Raw genomic sequence first — 19,781 nt, 5'->3', positions numbered from 1 at the left:
ATATTGCTGTATTTAGTGGAGGCGGAAGTTCTGGCTTGTAGTATAAACTGAGGCCTCCTCTCCATGTGGTTTTGAGGAGCATTTTTCCGAGGTTGAATTGTAACATCACTGTAAGGTAAGACGGTAGCTAATATTGCTTATTCGTGTCCTTTTTGGAATATTCTGGTTCTCGTAGTTGTATTATAAATTACCAACAGCTTTTGATGGTTTTCGGATAAGCAATATATTGGCATATTCATTGTAAGCAGTGTTAGTTCTGAGCAAGGCATCTGAGAATAACGAAGGCTATTTTGCTAGCTAGGCTAGAACTAACGTTAGCTAACCAAAACCGGTCCAAGTCGTGCGAAACATTGGAGTTAGCCACATGTGAATGAACATGTGTAATTTGGACAATAGTCGGTTTAGTTCGATAGCTCGCTACAGTTATAGTTTTATTAGTTAACGTTAGCTACTAGAACTGCTAGTAATTTAGCTAACTAGGTTGGCCTAAGCTGTGTGCGGCAAAGAAGGCAGAGTCGATTCATGACATTGTTTGCGTTACTATACGGATGTAACGTTTGCATTACTATACGGTTACGTTAACGAGTAAAGTAATATCTCTGGTAACTACGGAGCTAGCCAATCCCAACCCTTGTTGACAACCTTTAGTTGCTTACCATTTATTACAAATTGCTAGCTAGCAACCATGGCCCCTGGTTTTGTTTAATACATAATTGAGCTGTTTTTATTTTGCTGTTTAACGTGGATAGTTTGCAACTAGCTAACTACGTAACTTAACTGGATAGTAATGTCTTAACTAGTTTGAGACGTTTCCTGCAACTGTCAACGTCATGATTTATTTAAACGTTATGATGGTTTGGTGTTACTGAATGTTAACTTTATAGAGGGCTCTGGTGTAGACTAACGTTACCATAGAGTATTGCTTATTTCCATTGTAAGTAGTTAGATAGTGGCGATGTTGGTCTGTTAACCACTAAATCTCCTGATTTTGAATACATCTTTTTATAAAAAAAATATGGTCTCGGGGACAATCTTCAGTCAAAAGCAAATGGTGACAACTAGTGTGAATGACCAGCCATTATTCCCCTTCTAAAAAATATTTCTGTAGACAGAATGGCTGAGAATGACGCTGACAATGAGCTGCTGGACTATGAAGAGGACGAGGAGCCTCAGGGAGCCCCAGAGACCGCTGCCCCAGCAGGCAAGAAGGAGGTGAAGGGCTCCTATGTCTCCATCCACAGCTCTGGCTTCAGAGACTTCCTGCTCAAACCAGAGCTGCTCCGCGCGATTGTCGACTGTGGCTTTGAGCATCCGTCTGAAGGTGAGTGCTAGGAGTGGCATAAATGGAGGTCATGAATAGCTGAGTGGCATGTCTGTGGATACAATGGAGTGCATGCATAGGAGGACAGTGTATAAATGGCTGAGTGTCCATGGTCATTGGGTGTTGATGGACTACTTGTCAATTACAATGCATGTGTTGTCCAATGTGTGATGGTAAACAATGGCTTTTTTGTTTGGGTAAAGATGGTGTACTGACCAAATGTCTCATTGTTTTCCAGTTCAACATGAGTGCATCCCTCAGGCCATCCTGGGCATGGACATCCTGTGCCAGGCTAAGTCTGGTATGGGCAAGACGGCAGTGTTTGTTCTTGCCACACTACAGCAGATCGAGCCTGTGGATGGACAGGTCAGTATCTGCACTCTGCAAATGCCTCTGGAATGTCTAGTTTCAAATATTTGTTATGCATAACCCACAAGTGATCTATTAGCATCAAATACTCCTCTTTCCTCTAGGTGTCAGTTCTAGTAATGTGCCACACACGAGAGCTGGCCTTCCAGATCAGCAAAGAGTACGAGCGCTTCTCCAAGTACATGCCCACAGTCAAGGCAGCCGTGTTCTTTGGGGGCCTGTCTATCAAGAAGGACGAAGATGTGCTGAAGAAGAACTGTCCTCACATTGTGGTGGGAACCCCTGGCCGAATCCTGGCCCTCATCCGCAACAAGACCCTCAACCTAAAGAACGTCAAGCACTTTGTCCTGGATGAGTGTGACAAGATGCTGGAGCAGTTGGGTGAGTCCTGCTTATTATTCCTGTCCTTTTTGGAAATGCTCCTTTTCCACTCAACTTCTAATCCAACCCATTTTTGTTATTTACCCCCCCTGAAATAAGAATTCTAGCAATTGCAATCTTGAATGTAATGTGTGAACAAGGGTTTTCCCCTGTGGAAATCTTATCACATGTAGACTCAGCAAAATGGATGTCTTGGTACCTGGCTGTTCTGGGGGGTAGTTTGAGACTTGGCTGTTTTATCCATGGTCCCATTTCTCTTGTTTCAGACATGAGGCGTGACGTACAGGACATCTTCAGGCTAACACCACATGAGAAGCAGTGCATGATGTTCAGCGCCACCCTCAGCAAGGAGATTCGACCGGTCTGCCGCAAGTTCATGCAGGATGTGAGTGCAGGGGGTAGCACTGCCACTTCATGCGGTTTTGGACTCCAAATGCTGTTTTACAAACAATTGTCTTTGCATTGACTCCATAGAAAAGTAGATTTGAGGTTCTGAAGTACTCTGTGTCCTGTAGCCCATGGAGGTGTTTGTAGATGATGAGACCAAGCTGACGCTGCACGGTCTGCAGCAGTACTACTGCAAGCTGAAGGACAGCGAGAAGAACCGCAAGCTCTTTGACCTGCTTGATGTGCTGGAGTTCAACCAGGTAAACCCACACACTAATGGTATAATTTGTATCCCTGTAAAAAGTTGTATTTGTGCTGTTTCCTTGTAAATGTTTGCTATAGTTCTGTAATGTCACCTCTAGGTGGTGATCTTTGTCAAGTCAGTGCAGCGCTGTGTGGCGCTTTCTCAGCTACTGGTGGAACAGAACTTCCCTGCCATTGCCATCCACAGGGGCATGGCTCAGGAGGAGAGGTCAGTCTGTCGCTTACATGCACACCTTTCTCTCACACATCTCCAATTAAATGGAGCCCCAAATGCTGACTTTTTATGTAGCTGAAAGCCTCAATTAACTCAACACAGTTGCCTTCAAAGGGCAGCCTCTACATCTAGTAATGCCTATCGCAGCTGTGTTAATCCTCTCTGGCTGTCTATCCCCAGGCTGTCCCGGTACCAGCAGTTCAAGGACTTCCAAAGGCGGATCTTGGTGGCCACTAACCTGTTTGGCCGAGGGATGGATATCGAGCGGGTCAATATTGTCTTCAATTACGACATGCCTGAGGACTCAGACACATACTTACACAGGGTGAGTCACATAACTGATGGAGCCTCAAACACCTGTCTTCTGGTAGTGAATGGTATTTCCAAATACCTATTTCAATGATTGCATCTGACTATTTCATGAACTTGTCATTGGCTTCTATAGAGCTCCCTCTAAAGACTCATATATTCTGAGTTGTCACTCCCATCTGACTCTCTTGCTCCTCAGGTGGCCCGTGCTGGGCGGTTTGGAACCAAGGGTCTGGCTGTGACCTTTGTGTCAGACGAGACAGATGCCAAGACTTTGAATGACGTGCAGGACCGCTTTGAGGTCAATGTGGCCGAGCTGCCAGAAGAGATCGACATTTCCACTTACAGTAAGGCTTTCTCCATCCTTATACAGGTTTCTCCATTCAAACTGACATTACTTTTTATTCTTATAAGTTGAGTCATAGTTATGTCTTTCTGTCACTGTCTGCTGGTAATTGCTTAATTCAATGTTGAAAGGGAGTGAATGTAGTGAAGAGGGTCTAAAATTGACTTGGCTATCATAACAAATGTCAATGTGCCCTGTGTTGTGCCTGGGGTATGCAACATCTGTTAATCATTAGTACTCTAATGCTGGGCCTGAAAGGTCAGGGGGATGTTGTCAGCTCATTGAAACCCCCAAGATAATTGCCTGGTATAATAACTCACTGAGTAATGGTGGTGGCTAGAGGGAATTGGACTGCCACGTAAGGCTGTCCTCCACACAAATCTTTGCCGCTCGAAAGTCATCTGTTCTTTTGACATTTGTAAAGTTTTTTTATTTTTTTCAACGAGCTTGTCTGATTCTTTAAGCCAGGGGTGTCAAACTCATTCCATGGAGGGCCTAGTGTCTGCTGGGTTTTGGTTTCTCCTTTCAATTAAGACCTTAACAACCAGGTGTGGAGTTCCTTAGTAAACAGTGACCTTGATTGATGAGTTAGGTCCAAGGGAGAAGCGAAAGCCCTTAAACTCATTCCAGAGGGAAGTGTCTGACACGTGCTTTAACATCTCTGGGGTATGTGGGTCACTAGCTAACAGCCAGTGAAATAGCAAGGCGCCAAATTCAAAACAACAATCATAATTCAAATTTCTCAAACATACAACTATTATATCCCATTTTAAAGATGCACTTCTCGTTAATCCAACCACATTGTCCGATTTCAAAAAGGCTTTACGGCGAAAGCATAGCATTAGATTGTTAGGACAGCACCTATACAAGAAACTACACAGCCATTTTCCAAGCAAGGAGAGGCGTCACAACCAGAAATACAGCTGAAATGAATCACTAACCTTTGATCTTCATCAGATGGCACTCATAGGACTTCATGTTACACAATACATGTATGTTTTGCTCGATAAAGTTCATATTTATATCCAAAAACCCAATTTTTACATTGGCGTGTAATGTTCAGAAATGTTTTGCCTCCCAAAACTTCCGGTGAATGAGCACATCAATTTACAGAAATACTCATCATAAACAATGAAATATTAAACTGTTATTCAAAGAATTATAGATGCACTTCTCCTTAATGCAACAGCTGTCAGATTAAAAAAAAAAAAAAAAAACTTTACAGCGAAAGCACACTTTGCAATAATCTGAGTACAGCATTCAGACACAAAATAAACACGCCATTTTGTGGAGTGAACAAAACTCAGAGATAATATAAATATTCACTTACCTTTGATCTTCATCAGAATGGAATCCCAGGTCCACAATAAATGTTTGTTTTGTTCGATAAAGTCCATCATTTGTCCAAATACCTCTTTGTTCGCGCGTTCAGTCCACTATTCCAAATGCAGGAAGTGTGCGCAAAATGTCACGATGAAAAGTTTAAAAAAAGTTCTATTTACGTTCGTAGAAACATGTCAAACGATGTATAGCATCAATCTTTAGGACGTTTTTAACAAATCTTCAGTAATATTCCAACCGGACAATTCCAATGTCTTCAGGAAAGAAAAGGAACACAGCTCACTCTCACGTGAGCGCGCACCTCTGAGCTCATGTCATTTTTTGTCAGCTACTTCCAGGACCTCTTATTCTCTCCCTAGTCACAGTAGAAGCATGAAACAACATTCTAAAGACTGTTGACATCTAGTGGAAGCCTTAGGAAGTGCAAAATGAACCCTAAGTCACTGTATACTGTATAGGCAATCACTTGAAGAACTACAAACCTCAGATTTCCACACTTCCTGGTTGGATTTTTCTCAGGTTTTGCCTGCCATATGAGTTCTGTTATACTCGCAGACATCATTCAAACAGTTTTTTTTTTTTTTTTAGAAACTTAAGTGTTTTATATCCAAATCTACTAATAATATGCATATCCTACCTTCTGAGCCTGAGTAGCAGGCAGTTTAATTTTGGCACGCCTTTCATCCGGATGTCAAAATACTGCCCCCTACCCTAGAGAAGTTAAGCACACATTTTGATGAAATATCAAATCAAAGTTTATTTATCACGTGTGCCGAATACAACAGGTGTAAACCAATGACTCGGGAGCCAGAGATCCAGTACCTGACCATCCTCCTGCTGGTCTTCACAGATTCTGCCATTATGCTCCTGAGGTTACCACTAATACGTTACACCAGGGGTCGGCAACTCTTAAAATGTTAATTATTATGAATCATTTTTTTAAATTCATGTGGAATGCCAATTTAGTCAATATCTACTGATTTTTGTGTGCCAGTTAAGGGTTTCATATGCACTTTTTTTATGGAACAGTGGTAATAAATTACACAAATATAAAGTCACGTCTATTGCCAACTATGTAAGGCATGGCCTGTCTGCAACAAACTCAAAACATTATCAATTGGGTCCAGCCCGACGCATGCGCTAGCAAACTTGCAACATTATACAAAATATTCTGGGCCCCTGTTTTGCTGCACCAGTTAGCTCTGAACAGAAGCCACTGTAGGCTATTTGCGCAAGGGAAAAGTAGTAATCATTAAGGCTTATTTTTGACATTTCCACTAGATCAGAGCATGATATTTTCCCCTTTCACTCAGTGGTTATCAAAAGAGGGCAGGAAAGATTTTTCAAATACATTGCGTAACTATTGTCATTCTCAATGTATGTTAACAGACTTTGTTTACTTGGTGTTTGAGATGACAAGTTACTTTAAAGCTCCAACTCATTAGTGGTGGTGAGTTAAGCCAATCAGAAATGCAATCGTATCCCCAAATGGGCTTATTTTTATAGGTCTACATTTGCAAGCAGGCCATGCAGCCTTAGGCCTACTTCTATACTCAACATTGACAGGAGTGCTTTAAACAAAAGACAATTACTAGTAATTTACTAGACACCAACTAGTAAATGGAATTGTATACATCTAAAGTTGTTTTCTCACAAGTGGGTTGTGCACTCTGACAATGAGAACAAGACTAATATTAAATACATTAACAGATTATGGTAAACAAACCTTGTAGATTAGAAATTATGTGAATCAATGGGAAATGTACTACTTGTGATGTAATGGGGAATTGATAGACACTAACAGGGCAAACAATTCACACAATGAATGTGCACGAATTGGCGGGAGAGGTCATTCTGGAGAGGTGTTTTGTGCCGCGTCACCACAATCCCCTTGGACTGTGGCCTCTAGTGGATTAGTCCACTGAGACGTGCACAAATCACAGGATTCTTAGGTGCCATAAAGACAAATGTGGGTTCAGCCCTGAACTGGGTAGGTCTTAGTGAATGGAGACCCCGTACATATTAACCTGTGTGAAAAGCTGGAATGCCCAGCTGTTGCTAATAGATGGTCTTCAGAACAGTGTGTCTTCTCTCCTTTCTCACCCACCACTTTTTCTTTCTAGTTGAGCAGTCCAGATGAGTCCTCCATCCCTGAAGAAATGTCCCCTACCCCTGAATCTCTGTCCTTGTTTGGATGAAAAACCCTCCTCGCTGTTTTTATTTTAAAGTTCTGTTCCTTGACTATGTTTACCAAAAGTTTTTTATTTGAATGTATCATTGGGGGTTGTCCAGTTTTAAATTTGTGGTTTGGTCAATGAAATTAAAACTTTTTATAAAAATTCCAGTTTGTGGTCTAATTTTGACAGATTCCATGTTGCTTCTTCAAATTCCCTTTTTTTTTTTTTGCTAGTTAAATAGGACGATCAATTCCCCATTCAGATTGCTTTGATTGCATGCAAGCTTACAAAACGTTGGGCCAAATCTAAAATGCAACATCAGGAAAGTCTGACGAATCTTGTTAGTTACTCTTTATTGTGAGTCCCAAGCATGTGGTGGTTGTACGCTAGCTCCCTGTCAAAACGGGGAAATCTCGGCACAACTTCATTTGTAAGGGCTCGTAAAAGGAGGGGCCATTACGGCTGATTTGGAAGAACCATAGTGTCTGCGGGCGCATGACTGACCCCAGTCATCATGGCTATTAATGGGAGCGGGGCATCTGCGGCATCCTTCCATTGGGTAACCGCATATCTGCCTGAACAATTTTATTTATACAGGAATCAAATGGTTGTAAGCGTCTATCAAATAAAACCTATTAATGCTAATTGGCCACATCCCTGTATCGTCTTACAGCCATATTTCCCCAGCTATCTTTAGTGAAACAGGGCTGTGGTTAAAGGGAGTATAGCCATTGATCATGCCTCGGTTTCATTACACAAGTCATTGGACGACGGTGTCTTGTTTAGAGCCCTGACTGAACATTAACACGCGGTGCTTGCGGTATGGTTTTGGAAGCATAGAACCTTTCATATCAGCGACATTATTTTCCAAAACAAAGGTTAAATTGATACCTTTTAATTGGGTCAGGGTTAGTGTTCCCACCAGACCACATCTCCATGTTAGTGTTTTTTTACGGGCAACTGATAGGTGAGCAACTGCGGATTATCTAGCGTGCTCCGAACATGTGGAATAGTAGCTTTGTCAGAGGCACCTATACATAGTTGTATAGATCTGTGAAACTGCTAAAGAATCTAATTCGAATGACTTTCTAACTGGTGAAAGATGAGGGCCATCTGTTTCGAAAGTTGTATCGCAAGCAAGCCGACGTTTCTAAATGGTAAAATGCCACGTCGGGATTGTAGTTCACATGACCCAGTCGTGGGCGACGCTGAGAACTGCAGGGAGAAGGCAGAATGCCGACAGAGTTTGGGAGTTAGGAGTGCAGGCGTGACATTTGTAGGTGTTTAGGAAAGCATTTTAGCTAACCCTTTCCCAACCTGCCACGTTAAATTATTCTAACCTGCTACGAAAGTCCTTTCCGGTTGTATCTGTACTAGTCAGACCTGTGAAAGGGTGCACTTGTTCTTTAGGTAATACATCAACATCCAGGGTGTTCGTGAAACACTTTATTCCAAATACAGCATGAACTCAATTAGCCAGTAAATCAAAGTTAGGACAAAACCAGATATTTGCCTCTACAAGTTTTCAATCACTTGTTCAATAAAGCAAAGAGATTTCAAATGGCAGTGTGTGCTGTGCCCACATCACAGAACCCAGACTTGCTCAGTGCTAGCTATACATGGACTGGTTAAAAGGTAACTCACATGGATTGGCCTATACACGGCAGAAACTCAACAAGGATGCATCTGTACATAGCTGCTCTAGTGTCCAGTTATTAAACCAAATACTTCTCAAATCACAATCTACATAGGTAAGAGTGATAGCAGTGTCTAACCAATCCGATAACGTCCATTTTTATTTTAAAGTCAATCACCTAACAGGCTGTGTGCGGCAACTATGAAAGCCTGTCCCAACCTAGAAGTTGTACAAAAAGTTGAATCATAGAAAAATACAAATCAACACTTAAGGCAGGTGAAAAATCTCATGGACTACAATGTAATATGGGCTTCAATACTTGAATCCTCTAATACTTTTCATGGAGTCAGAGGGAAAAGCATGTGAGTTACATCTTTTAGTCTGAGATATACCACTCTGATTAAGTAATGAACAAGGCTGCTAAGGTGCATTAATTATCAACCCGTCCTAATAGGGGAGAATTTGGAAGTTTAGTAAATCTAAAGAGGTCCATGTCTCACCAATACAGAATCTTAACCTCCAACTTCAGACAACTGTTATGCTAATCTCTTCAAGGTGCTAAAACAGACTACTGACGCATGTCCATGCAAAGGAGGAAATTGGTAACCACTGTAGTGCTGATCCCTTTGTAGTGTCCTCATGTCTGCTTCAGTCTAATGAGCATGATATCATCGACATGTTAACCTTCAATGGCAGAGAGCAGATTTAGACGCCACAAACATAAAGCAACATGAGTAAGAGTTTTGTTTCGTGGAGTATTGTGGATCAGTTGCTAGATTACAGGCCAGATTGAGTCAAACGGTCCCGCCCGCTAGTTACAAATTATATGTTTACTTCATATGCAGGAATTTTTATTTTTTATAACAAACCAGAGGGTGGCTGAGGTTCTTTCTACCCCCTCAGCCAGGATTGTAATTTACTTCAAATCAACAACATGACTTCTCAATGCCAAAAACAGAGGCTTGTTCCGCTGGCACTATGTTAAATGTCTCACTGTTTCAGGGCTGAGGAAGAAATGGAGACTGGTCCAACTGTGTAATGACTTATCACACACAAAGCCTCAGCCAACAGGTTCTGCGCCAGTCTGTCTCTAACCATAACATCTCTCCTTGGGGAGTTGTCTTCGTCCACTATTGCTCAGGTAATGTGTCTGTTTGATTACAGTGAACACTGGTGTGACCAGGGATTAAGTCCCAGACCTCCCGGAACTCCCCTCTCTCTGCTGACAAATCTCAGATGTTTTGTCTCTCTCTCAGGGCCCTCCGGTCATGCCGCTCCAAACATAGCAGCATCGCTTCTCTCATTGGCAACCACTGTGTCATCGTCTGTCACAACAATAAATATCATTACAAATACAAATGTCCCTTCCAGAGCATTCTGTGGAGTTGCCATCTTCTGTCCCACAAAAACTTTGTCTTTTAGTGTCTTAATTTGGTTACGCAAATAGCAGGTATTGGAAATCTACTGGATAAGTCATTCTGTTTTCTTGCAAGTCTGATTCTCCTTCCACTCAAACCAGACCTGCTTGCCATTGACAGGCCTACTCTATGCTGGCAGTCACCATGAAATGTAACACCTTACCATCCCAAGTTCACACGTCTACTGGGTGTGTGTGCAGCAGCTGGGTTGGAGTCTGCATTGGGTGTGTCCCACCTTTCTCCATCGTCCCCACAGTGCGGGTTCAGTCCCAGAGTACAGGAGTGCATGGGGAGTGACAAAATGGTGGCCGGACAAATCCATGTTTGTCTATTTACACACTTTGGTGATTCCGGTTGATGAACCACAATGGACCGGGTGTCTACTCTAAGGCCGGCACTAGTCACTCATCTCTGTCCAGAATGCAGATCAACCAATCAAATTCCTTCACCCAGGCCTCCCAAAACATGCTCCAGGAGGGTGGTGGGGGATCTTTGCATCTGGCTAGTGTCTACTCAAAGATACTCTTAGGACTACTTCTCTATCGGGGGGCTTAGCTGGTGGGTAAAGTGATGGGGAGCGAGTGAGGGATTTGAGGGGGACGCTAGTCTGTGAACTTGTGTGTGTCTCCGTAGAGCCACTGCTGGGGCGGGAGGGCAACCTCGTTCAGATGACTACACTTATCACTGCACTTGCAGGACTGCACGAACATGACGGAGTGGTCGAAGCGCTCGCCATCAGGGCAGGCAAAGGTCACGGAGGCGGTGCGTGTGCGGCGGGGTGAGCAGCAGCGGCCGTCCACACACAGGCCGCAGTAGTTGGGCCGGTAGAGACGTGTGCTGCGGCAGCCAGCATAGGACAGACGCAGGGGCTCTGGGGCCTTGTGGGTACGGGAGCACTTCCTCCCTTTCTGTGGAGAAGAGAAAGAGCCTCGGTTAGTCACGTTACAGTCCCAGTGAACCATTACTGCAGTTATTATGCTGGCCCAGGGAGAGAAAATCTGAGGAAAGGTCAAAACAACAAGACCAGGGCTAGGGAGGGGCATGGTGATGGTATGGGTGGGTGGGCATCCAACACCAACAGTTATGAGGTGGCATAGTGTCACATTAACGCCCCAACAACTCGCAAAACACAGAGAGAACATATTAAGACAGGTGCCTAACAACCAGACTCATCAGTGAATCACTGCTCTGGTGAGATGTAGAGAGGGAGAGCGTTTAAGGGTGTTGCATGAAACGAGAGAAAGCGAGGGAGTGGGAGAATGGAGAGCGCTTTGCGTCATACACACAAGGGCCTATTAACACCTCAGAGACATGGTCACAGTGGGAGCATGATGGATGTGGCTACATGTTAGCTCCCACATAACTCAAAGACAAGAGTCTACATTCCACTGTCACAATTATTTGGTGCCTTGTACTGTTAGTCTTCTAATGATGCTTTTTCCATTCACAGTTCAGTTGAACTTGTTCCACAGCAACAGTACTGTGAATAGAGTGGGCTCAGACCCACACTGGGAGAGCTTGCCAGAAGGAGGGGCACTTAATACCATGATATTAATATGGATGTGGGCACACCCCTGTCCACACAGTCGCTTATGGTTTAGACTGGGATGCAGGCATTGACCTAAATACATGTACCTACAATGTATGAAGGTAGGGGGACTATTAAATGGTTGCCACACCAAAATGGTGACAGCTGCAAGGTGGGCTGAACTTCCTGGATTAGCCTCGGTTTCAATTCTCCTCATTAGGAAATGCGACTGAGAACGAGATTTGGGTCATGGAGGAGTGCTTTGATGTGTGTGTAAGAATGTGGGAAGCGTTTGTACTTTCACTCTGCCAAAAACAGTACACAGTCACTCACTCTTCTAGCTCAAGGGTTCCCAACCTTTTATACTCCAGGGCCCCCTTTTTCACGTAAAAAATAAGTCAGGCCCCCCCTTTATTTTGGACATGATTGTTTATTGATTTAGCCTATATTAAATACACGACCAGCTTTATTTGGTTTAACGTGAAGGACAGGAAAATGTTATTTGAAGCCAATTTCCTTCAATTCTCCGTAGTTTAACAAGACTCTTGACATCTTTTTGATGATAATCATAATAGATAAGGAAAATAAGTTCTAGACCCGATTTCCACAAATGTCATTCCGCTACCAAATATGTTTTATGGTATTTATATGAACTCCCATTTTAATTATACATATTCTCTTTTAAACAAAGTGAATAGATCAATTGATAGCGACAGTCACACATTGTATAAGATTGCTTGAGAAGTAAAGTCCAATTTCTTTGACTCCTCGACTTTAGAAGGTCGTAGCTCAGCTTCTGAATGTCATAGAGCCAAACCAAATATATTCCCATGTGCATCAGTCGAGTGTTCCTCTGGCATCTTCCCACTTGTTTCTAGCCTAAAGTGTCACCGATGTATGCGTCATCTCAAATCAAGGAATGTCCCACGCCCTACCACGAAATGTTGGCGCAACTTATGGGGGGCCGTGACCCATAGGTTGGGAACCCATGTTCTAGATAACGTGAAACAGTCTAACCAGGTCTTGTCTGGAAGTAGCCTAGACTAGCAAGCAAGCCAACTTCTTTCGCCGATTAGCTTCAGCTGGCCAGTGTGCTAGTTAGGGACCGTCAAATTACACAATGTAAATGGGACAATATGTTCATGTTGCACATCTTTCAGTTGTCTAATTAAATGCTTTCAATATATGTATATTCATTTCTACGGCTTATAATTAAATCAAATTTGGAGCTGTTGACATTTTAAAATATTGTCGCATGTACATTGTGTGATTTACTGGTCCTTAGCTAGCCCCGTAACGGCATTGAATGTCAAACCAAATTGACCTTGGGCATTACGACCAGGGACGCGTGCAGCTGGGTTCCGAATTGATGATTGCTGTGGGCAGGATTGAAATAAACCCAACCCCAAAAACCTGTCATGGTACCCTTCATTCTGTGACATACCATTTTTCTGTAATTATCTCACAAATCTCAGTTTGGGACGAGACTGACTTTATGACCCAAATTATCTTATTTACATTTTGTAGTCAGTTTTGACACTGGAGTAAATGTTTGACTAATATCGATGCCACATAGGCCGTTTACTACAAGAGAAGTTGTTTATTGCCTTCAGTTGCTCTTTATGGTTTCTAGACCATTTACACACACACACACACACACACACACACACACACACACATTACCTTGACGGGGATGGACATGGAGCTGCAGGGCCGGATGTTGCACAGACGCGTCTCCTTCACTAGCTTACACTGGGCGTTGTCATTGGTGACACGAGAGGACAGGGCCATCCCACAGCTGCGTGAGCATTGGGACCAGCTCGTGGTCTGGACCACACACTGCCCTCCAAACTGCCTCCATGCTGGACGGAAGGAGAGAGTGGGGGAGAGAGGACCAGAGGGAGAGGCAGAGAGAGATGTAAGCACACTGGCCTCATTCACTGAACAGGCAACACTGACGCATAGAGGAGGGTGATCACAGAGAAGGAAAAGCTGGACGACAGAGGTATATGCTGTGAGAGAGTGGTGTGTGTGCGCCTCTGGTGCACAAGTAGGCAGTGGATAACATGGCGCACTCAAACACTGACACACACAAACACACATGCAGGGGAAAGGCTAGGGGTGCACAGTGGGTCTGTTTGTGAGTCGGGGGCTAAAAGGCTAAAACATGACGTTTTACTGCGGGGAGGAAACAGACGGCGCTCTAAGGCAACATCACGGCGCCCTCTCTTACCCGCCAGGTGCTTGTGCCCTCGCAGCTTGTCCCATTTCTTCTCTACCTCCACCAGCTCGTTTCCCATGGTATCCTTGGGTTTGTAGTGGTAAGGCTTGGAGTATGGTTTGTAGGGGTAGGCAGGGTAGGGCATGAAGGGGAAAGGCGGGTAGGCTGGAGGCAGTGGGTGCCGTTGTACTGGGGGTACAACGGATGAGCCCTTGTGGCAGTCAATACTGAGGCAGCACTGCCCAGGCACCTTGACCAGGCGCGGGGCAGGGCAGGAGGGCGATGCCAGGGGCACGTGGCTGGGGCACAGGGGCACGCAGCCCACTGCCCCGTCAATACACGTACACTGGTGCTTGCAGCCAGCCTGGAAATTCTCCCCGTTCTGGTAGATCCGTCCGTTGTATTCGCAGGAGCGACCCTCGAGCTTCGCTGTTAGGGGAGACAGATAAAAAAAGGAAACACAATGATGTCTGTATGTAGAAGGCTCTGAGGTATCACTAGCCTATGGCCATGCCTTTGGTTATATTGCTTAAAACACAAAGAGTTCAAGTTGAGTGAGGTAATGAACAAAGTGGAGGAGAGGGACAACAACAGAGACAAAGGAATAGAGAGAGAGAGAGAGAGAGAGAGAGAGAGAGAGAGAGAGAGAGAGATGGACACATCAACAAGAAAGGTCCAGAACTAATTGTGTATTAGAAGTAGGAAGTGAAATGACAGTAGAGGTAGACACTCTATCCCCAGTTTAATGAAGGAGCCTCTATTCTTAGTCCAGAGAGGAATTTTGACTTGTTTACAATGTCGTTCCGCTTCAGTCCCTCTGCGGGACTTCCATACAACACCCCCAAATACCCTCCTTTATATAGAACCCCCCACACACACACACATAAAAATACCCCTGTGTGTGTGTGCACATGTGGCAAGACACGGAGCTAGATAAATACATTCTGCCCCCTGCTCTCTCTTCTAAACATGGCACCAGTTTCAAACCCCAGATCCATATCGAAGACAACCAACATTCACTTTTTATTGAATCCATACAACCCCAGACTAAACCCAACCCTCATGAACCCTGACAACCCTGTTTGTATTGTGTACATACCCCTGCAGATGCCATGAGTGCGGCCCACGTCATTGCCATAGTTACACTCCAGCCCCTTGTGGTGGTCACAGGGGTGTGAGTCGTGGCAGTCCTGGTTGAGCTGAGCAGCACACACCTTACAGCAGCCACAGCCATCAGGTACAGAGCTGACCCCCGGGGGACAGGAGGGGGGGCCAGCCGGGCACTCACACATCACAGGGCAGCCAGCACTCACCTACAGGGGGCAGGTTGGAGGGAATGGTGCAATACAGAGGATTGAAAAAAGGATTTCAATGAGGGCCGTTCATAGCCTAAACATTAATAGAACGAGAAACTGTTTGTTTCAAGTGGAGTCAGGCTACAGAGCACAGAAGATCTTCAAAGTGTGTTTGGCTTAAATATTCACTAAATACCCAGCAGCACCACCCCCCTGGGACACTTTCCCACCCTCTGTTGCTGTCGCCTTCCTCTTGGCAGGGATGAAAGAGAAATTCAATGTGACCCCCTCCCTGAGTCCCAACACCACAGCCCCCCATAACCCTGATAAAAAGGTTTTGGGTCTGCCTGTCTACAGCCTGTCTACAGGATAAGACTATCCGAAGTATCCCTCTGCTGCCATGCCATCCTGGGCCAGGGGGATTGAGTGGTTTCCGCACAGCAGGTTCCATCCATTTCCAGACCTGAATGTGTCACTTTTCATCTCAGTTTGGGAGCCCTGTTTGGGTCCTTGTGTGCCACTGGGGTTTAAAGGGCAGTAGTGGTCCAATATTCCAATGATATTCAGGAACCCAGGTAAAACATGAGCACTTGAGTCAGGTTAACATCATTCGTCATGTCATGCATTAGAGTCAGATAACCACACTGTTCCTTTCTGTCTCTATCTTAGTGTATAGAAGACACTGTGATCAACATCACTTTCATTACAGAGTACAGAACCCTACTTTTGTTTTCTGGAAACAGATTTTAGTAGTGGGGTGGCCCCATCTGGCCATAAATGTTCACTGTAAAAGGTAAAACGACAGCATTTACTCAACTGTAACATCAAATTCACAGTGCCTTCACATTAAAGCAATATTCAGAGACCCAGAGATATTTCTTATAACGCTGAAGACAGAGGACCAGTACGCTTGTCGGTGGTGCAGTCTGTTGACTACCCGCCACTGTGCTGACAGGAGACCGACCCGACACGTGAACTTCTATTTACAATGTTTACACAAGCTTGGCTGAAGCCAAAATAATACAAAAACATTGCATACACTTACCAAGGCAATAGTCGTCATTTGAAACAGAACACGCAATATTAACGTCCTCATGTTGTCAAATGACAATTGAATGGAAAAAATAAAGAAAATGTAACTTTTGTCACAAGAAAATAATTGCTGCTTTAGTCCACGAACAAAACCCCACAACGGGAACTGTCAAACAAGGCGCAGTAATTCCAAAATGAATGTGTAGCGTTCTTCATAGAATATCAACACCTGCACATTTCAATCGATTCATTTTTGCAGCTCGGTTATATATTGCCCCCGTGCTTTTGTTGCGGCTCCGCCTACCACAGTCGGTCTAGCCAATTAAGAGGCGGGCATGAGGCCAGGGTATTCCGAACGGGGAGGGGTTTGAGGCGTGGCCAACATGAATGCGTTCATTCATAAAAAATCTGAATAACTACATTCCAAAGAGGACCTGGCTTTTGGTGTTTTTTTATTTATGTTTGAATTAAAATAATATTATTGATGCTTTTAAGTTGTTTTCACAGCTGCTGTTTTGTGAAAGGCAAGATAAATATACTCAGCTGGCTAGTGTGTGCTACATTAAAACTGGAACAGCCATAGAAAACAGTTAGGAATTTGGTCCCCTTCTTTATAAAAATACTTGACGAGGAGAGCGAGACAGATAAAGTATACATATAGATGGGAGTGTAGACGTTATAGTGGAATTAGCTCTGATATACCAAACATTTGCACAAGTCTACGAAGGTGATGGTGAAAATTATAGCAATAACAACCCCTTTCAATCCATCACTCTCTCCTCCTTCCATATCCTGTCTGTCGTCAACATCCATCTTACCTTCCTCATAGATTCCCATGGTGCCCCTCTACGTGGCCTTCATTGGTCGCTCTCTCTTTCTCTCACAGACATTTATTGAAGGAGGGAGCAAAAGGTCCAGTGGTGGTGAGTGCAGACCAAAGCAGAGCGGAACGGAGGTGAGAACAGTCGGGCTAATCCAGGGCTCGCTCCCATGGACACGGACACAGGAAGCTCTCGGTTTACCTGAGCTTGTACACACTTTGACCATATAGTGTGCCCTGTTACACACTGATACTGTGTTAAGAGGTAGACACACATACCACAATCCACTGACACACTGTTAAACTGTACAGCAATCATGCAAACATATAGTAACAGTCAAAAGTTTGGACACACCTACTCATTCAAGGATTTTTCTTTATTTTTACTATTTTCTACATTGTAGAATAATAGTGAAGACGTGCAAATTATGAAATAAAACATATGGAATCATGTAGTAACCAAAAAAGTGTTAAATCAAAATATATTTTATATGTGAGATTCTTCAAAGTAGCCACCGTTTGCCTTGATAACAGCTTTGCACACTATTGGCATTCTCTCAACCAGCTTCATGAGGTAGTCACCTGGAATGCATTTCAATTAACAGGTGTGCCTTGTTAAAAGTTAATTTGTAGAATTTCTTTCCTTAATGCGTTTGAGCCAATCGGTTGTGTTGTGACAAGGCAGAGGTGGTATACAGACCAAGTCCATATTATGGCAAGAACAGCTCAAATAAGCAAAGAGAAACGACAGTCTATCATTACTTTAAGACATTAAGGTCAGTCAATCTGGAAAATGTCAAGAACTTTGAAAGTTTCTCCAAGTGCATTCACAAAAACCATCAAGCGCTATGATGAAACTGGCTCTCATGAGGACCGCTACAGGAAAGGAAGACCCAGAGTTGCCTCTGCTGTAACGGATAAGTTCATTACAGTTAACTGCACCTCAGATTGCAACCCAAATAAATGCTTCACAGAGTACAAGTAACAGACACATCTCAACATCAACTGTTCAGAGGAGACTGCATGAATCAGGCCTTCATGGTCAAATTGCTGCAAAGAAACCACTACTAAAGGACACCAATTAGTAGAAGAGACTTGCGTGGGCCAAGAAACACAAGCAATGGACATTAGACTGGTGGAAATCTGTCCTTTGGTGTCCTTTAGTCCAAATTTGAGATTTTTTGGTTCCAGCCATCATGTCTTTGTGAGACGCAGAGTAGGTGAACGGATGATCTCCACATGTGTGGTTCCCACTGTGAAGCATGGAGGAGGAGGTGTGATGGTGTGGGAGTGCTTTGCTGGTGACACTGTCAGTGATTTATTTAGAATTCAAGGCACACTTAACCAGCATGGCTTCCACAGCATTCTGCAGCAATACGCCATCCCATCTGGTTTCCGCTTAGTGGAACTATCATTTGTTTTTCAACAGGACAATGACTCAAAACACACCTCCAGGCTGTGTAAGGGCTATTTGACCAATAAGGAGAGTGATGGAGTGTTGAATCAGATGACCTGGCCTCCACAATCACCTGACCTCAACCTAATTGAGATAGTTTGGTAGCAGTTGTACCGCAGAGTGAAGGAAAAACAGCCAACAAGTGCTCAGCATATGTGGGAACTCCTTCAAGACTGTTGGAAAAGCATTCCTCATAAAGCTGGTTGAGAGAATGCCAAGAGTGTGCAAAGCTGTCATCAAGAAAAAGGGTGGCTACTTTGAAAAATATAAATATATTTTTATTTGTTTAACACTTTTTTAGTTACTACATGATTCCATATGTGTTATTACATAGTTTTGTCTTCACTATTATTCTACAATGTAGAAAATAGTAAAAATAAAGGAAAACCCTTCAATGAGTAGGTGTGTCCAAACTTGTAACTGGTACTGTACATTGACACGAACTGTGACGACAAAGTGTGCCGCATTATAACCTGTTTTACTGAAGACACACAGACTGTACACACACATACACACACTCCTTTATCCTCTTCCCACTCAATCCATCTCTGTCTAATCCTGACTGTGTAATGAGGTGATGTAATTGGTCAAGGTAAGAAGATCCCCCCCCAGCGAGAGAAAATGAAGGACTAAGTAATAGATGGACACACTCACAGCCGTGTTGTTGTTTTCATATTTCCTCAAAGCTTAGGCTACCATGACTCATCAAAGGACGTGTCCTTTCCAATGTAGTCTGAACTGGTCCCACCCAACGCACACATACACTTTCCAATATATAACACCAACAGAAAACACACGCACAGACACTCAAAATTCACACACACACACACACACACACACACATACTTCTCTCTCTCTCTCTCTGAGATGGATATTCACGCATAGACATTGCAAATATTCAATGACCTTTCTGCTAACCTTTGCATTCTATGTTGACAGCAAACGTCAACTGGTAATAGCTAAAGTGGCACTGGTTTGTTTTCAGATCTTTGACTACGTCAGTGGAAATCCCTCCCCGTTTATGATCAAATAGAATTCACGGCGGTAAGCGGGAAGGTAAAGGGGGAGTGGAAGGAGCGGAAAAAAGGTGGGCGGTGGCAGCTGAGGAAGAGATCAAACATTATACTTTCATAAACAAGTCTGTGGAAATCAGTGGAGGCTGCTGAGGGGAGGACAGCTTATAATAATGGCTGGAACGGAGCGAATGGAATGGAAAGGGAAAAGGGGGTACCTAGTCAGTTGTCCAACTGAATGTGTTCAACTGAA

At 43.7% G+C, this 19,781-nt stretch overlaps 2 protein-coding genes across 2 annotated transcripts; one reads left to right on the top strand and one right to left on the bottom strand.

The window, feature by feature from the left end:
- Positions 1-65: 65 nt before the first annotated feature.
- Positions 66-7,266, top strand: ddx39 (ATP-dependent RNA helicase DDX39). Its single transcript, NM_001141379.1, is given in 10 exon segments — positions 66-115; positions 1,109-1,321; positions 1,560-1,687; positions 1,795-2,071; positions 2,338-2,456; positions 2,587-2,718; positions 2,821-2,930; positions 3,117-3,261; positions 3,445-3,592; positions 7,056-7,266. Coding segments are annotated over 9 exon segments (1,284 nt in total). The 5' UTR covers positions 66-115; positions 1,109-1,113; the 3' UTR covers positions 7,073-7,266.
- Positions 7,267-8,540: 1,274 nt separating this feature from the next.
- LOC106601163 (CCN family member 1) lies at positions 8,541-16,476 on the bottom strand. Its single transcript, XM_045720338.2, has 5 exons — positions 16,253-16,476; positions 15,012-15,225; positions 13,925-14,341; positions 13,375-13,553; positions 8,541-11,071 (listed from the first exon to the last, which is right to left on the bottom strand). Exons 1-5 carry the CDS (start codon positions 16,301-16,303, stop codon positions 10,766-10,768), a joined length of 1,167 nt encoding a protein of 388 aa, XP_045576294.2. The 5' UTR covers positions 16,304-16,476; the 3' UTR covers positions 8,541-10,765.
- Between the last annotated feature and the right edge of the window lie 3,305 nt (positions 16,477-19,781).

This window comes from Salmo salar, chromosome 06 (assembly GCF_965601325.2).
Source record: "Salmo salar chromosome 06, fSalSal1, whole genome shotgun sequence".
Lineage (NCBI taxonomy): Eukaryota > Metazoa > Chordata > Actinopteri > Salmoniformes > Salmonidae > Salmo > Salmo salar.
This window is presented reverse-complemented; position numbering and strand designations above follow the sequence as displayed.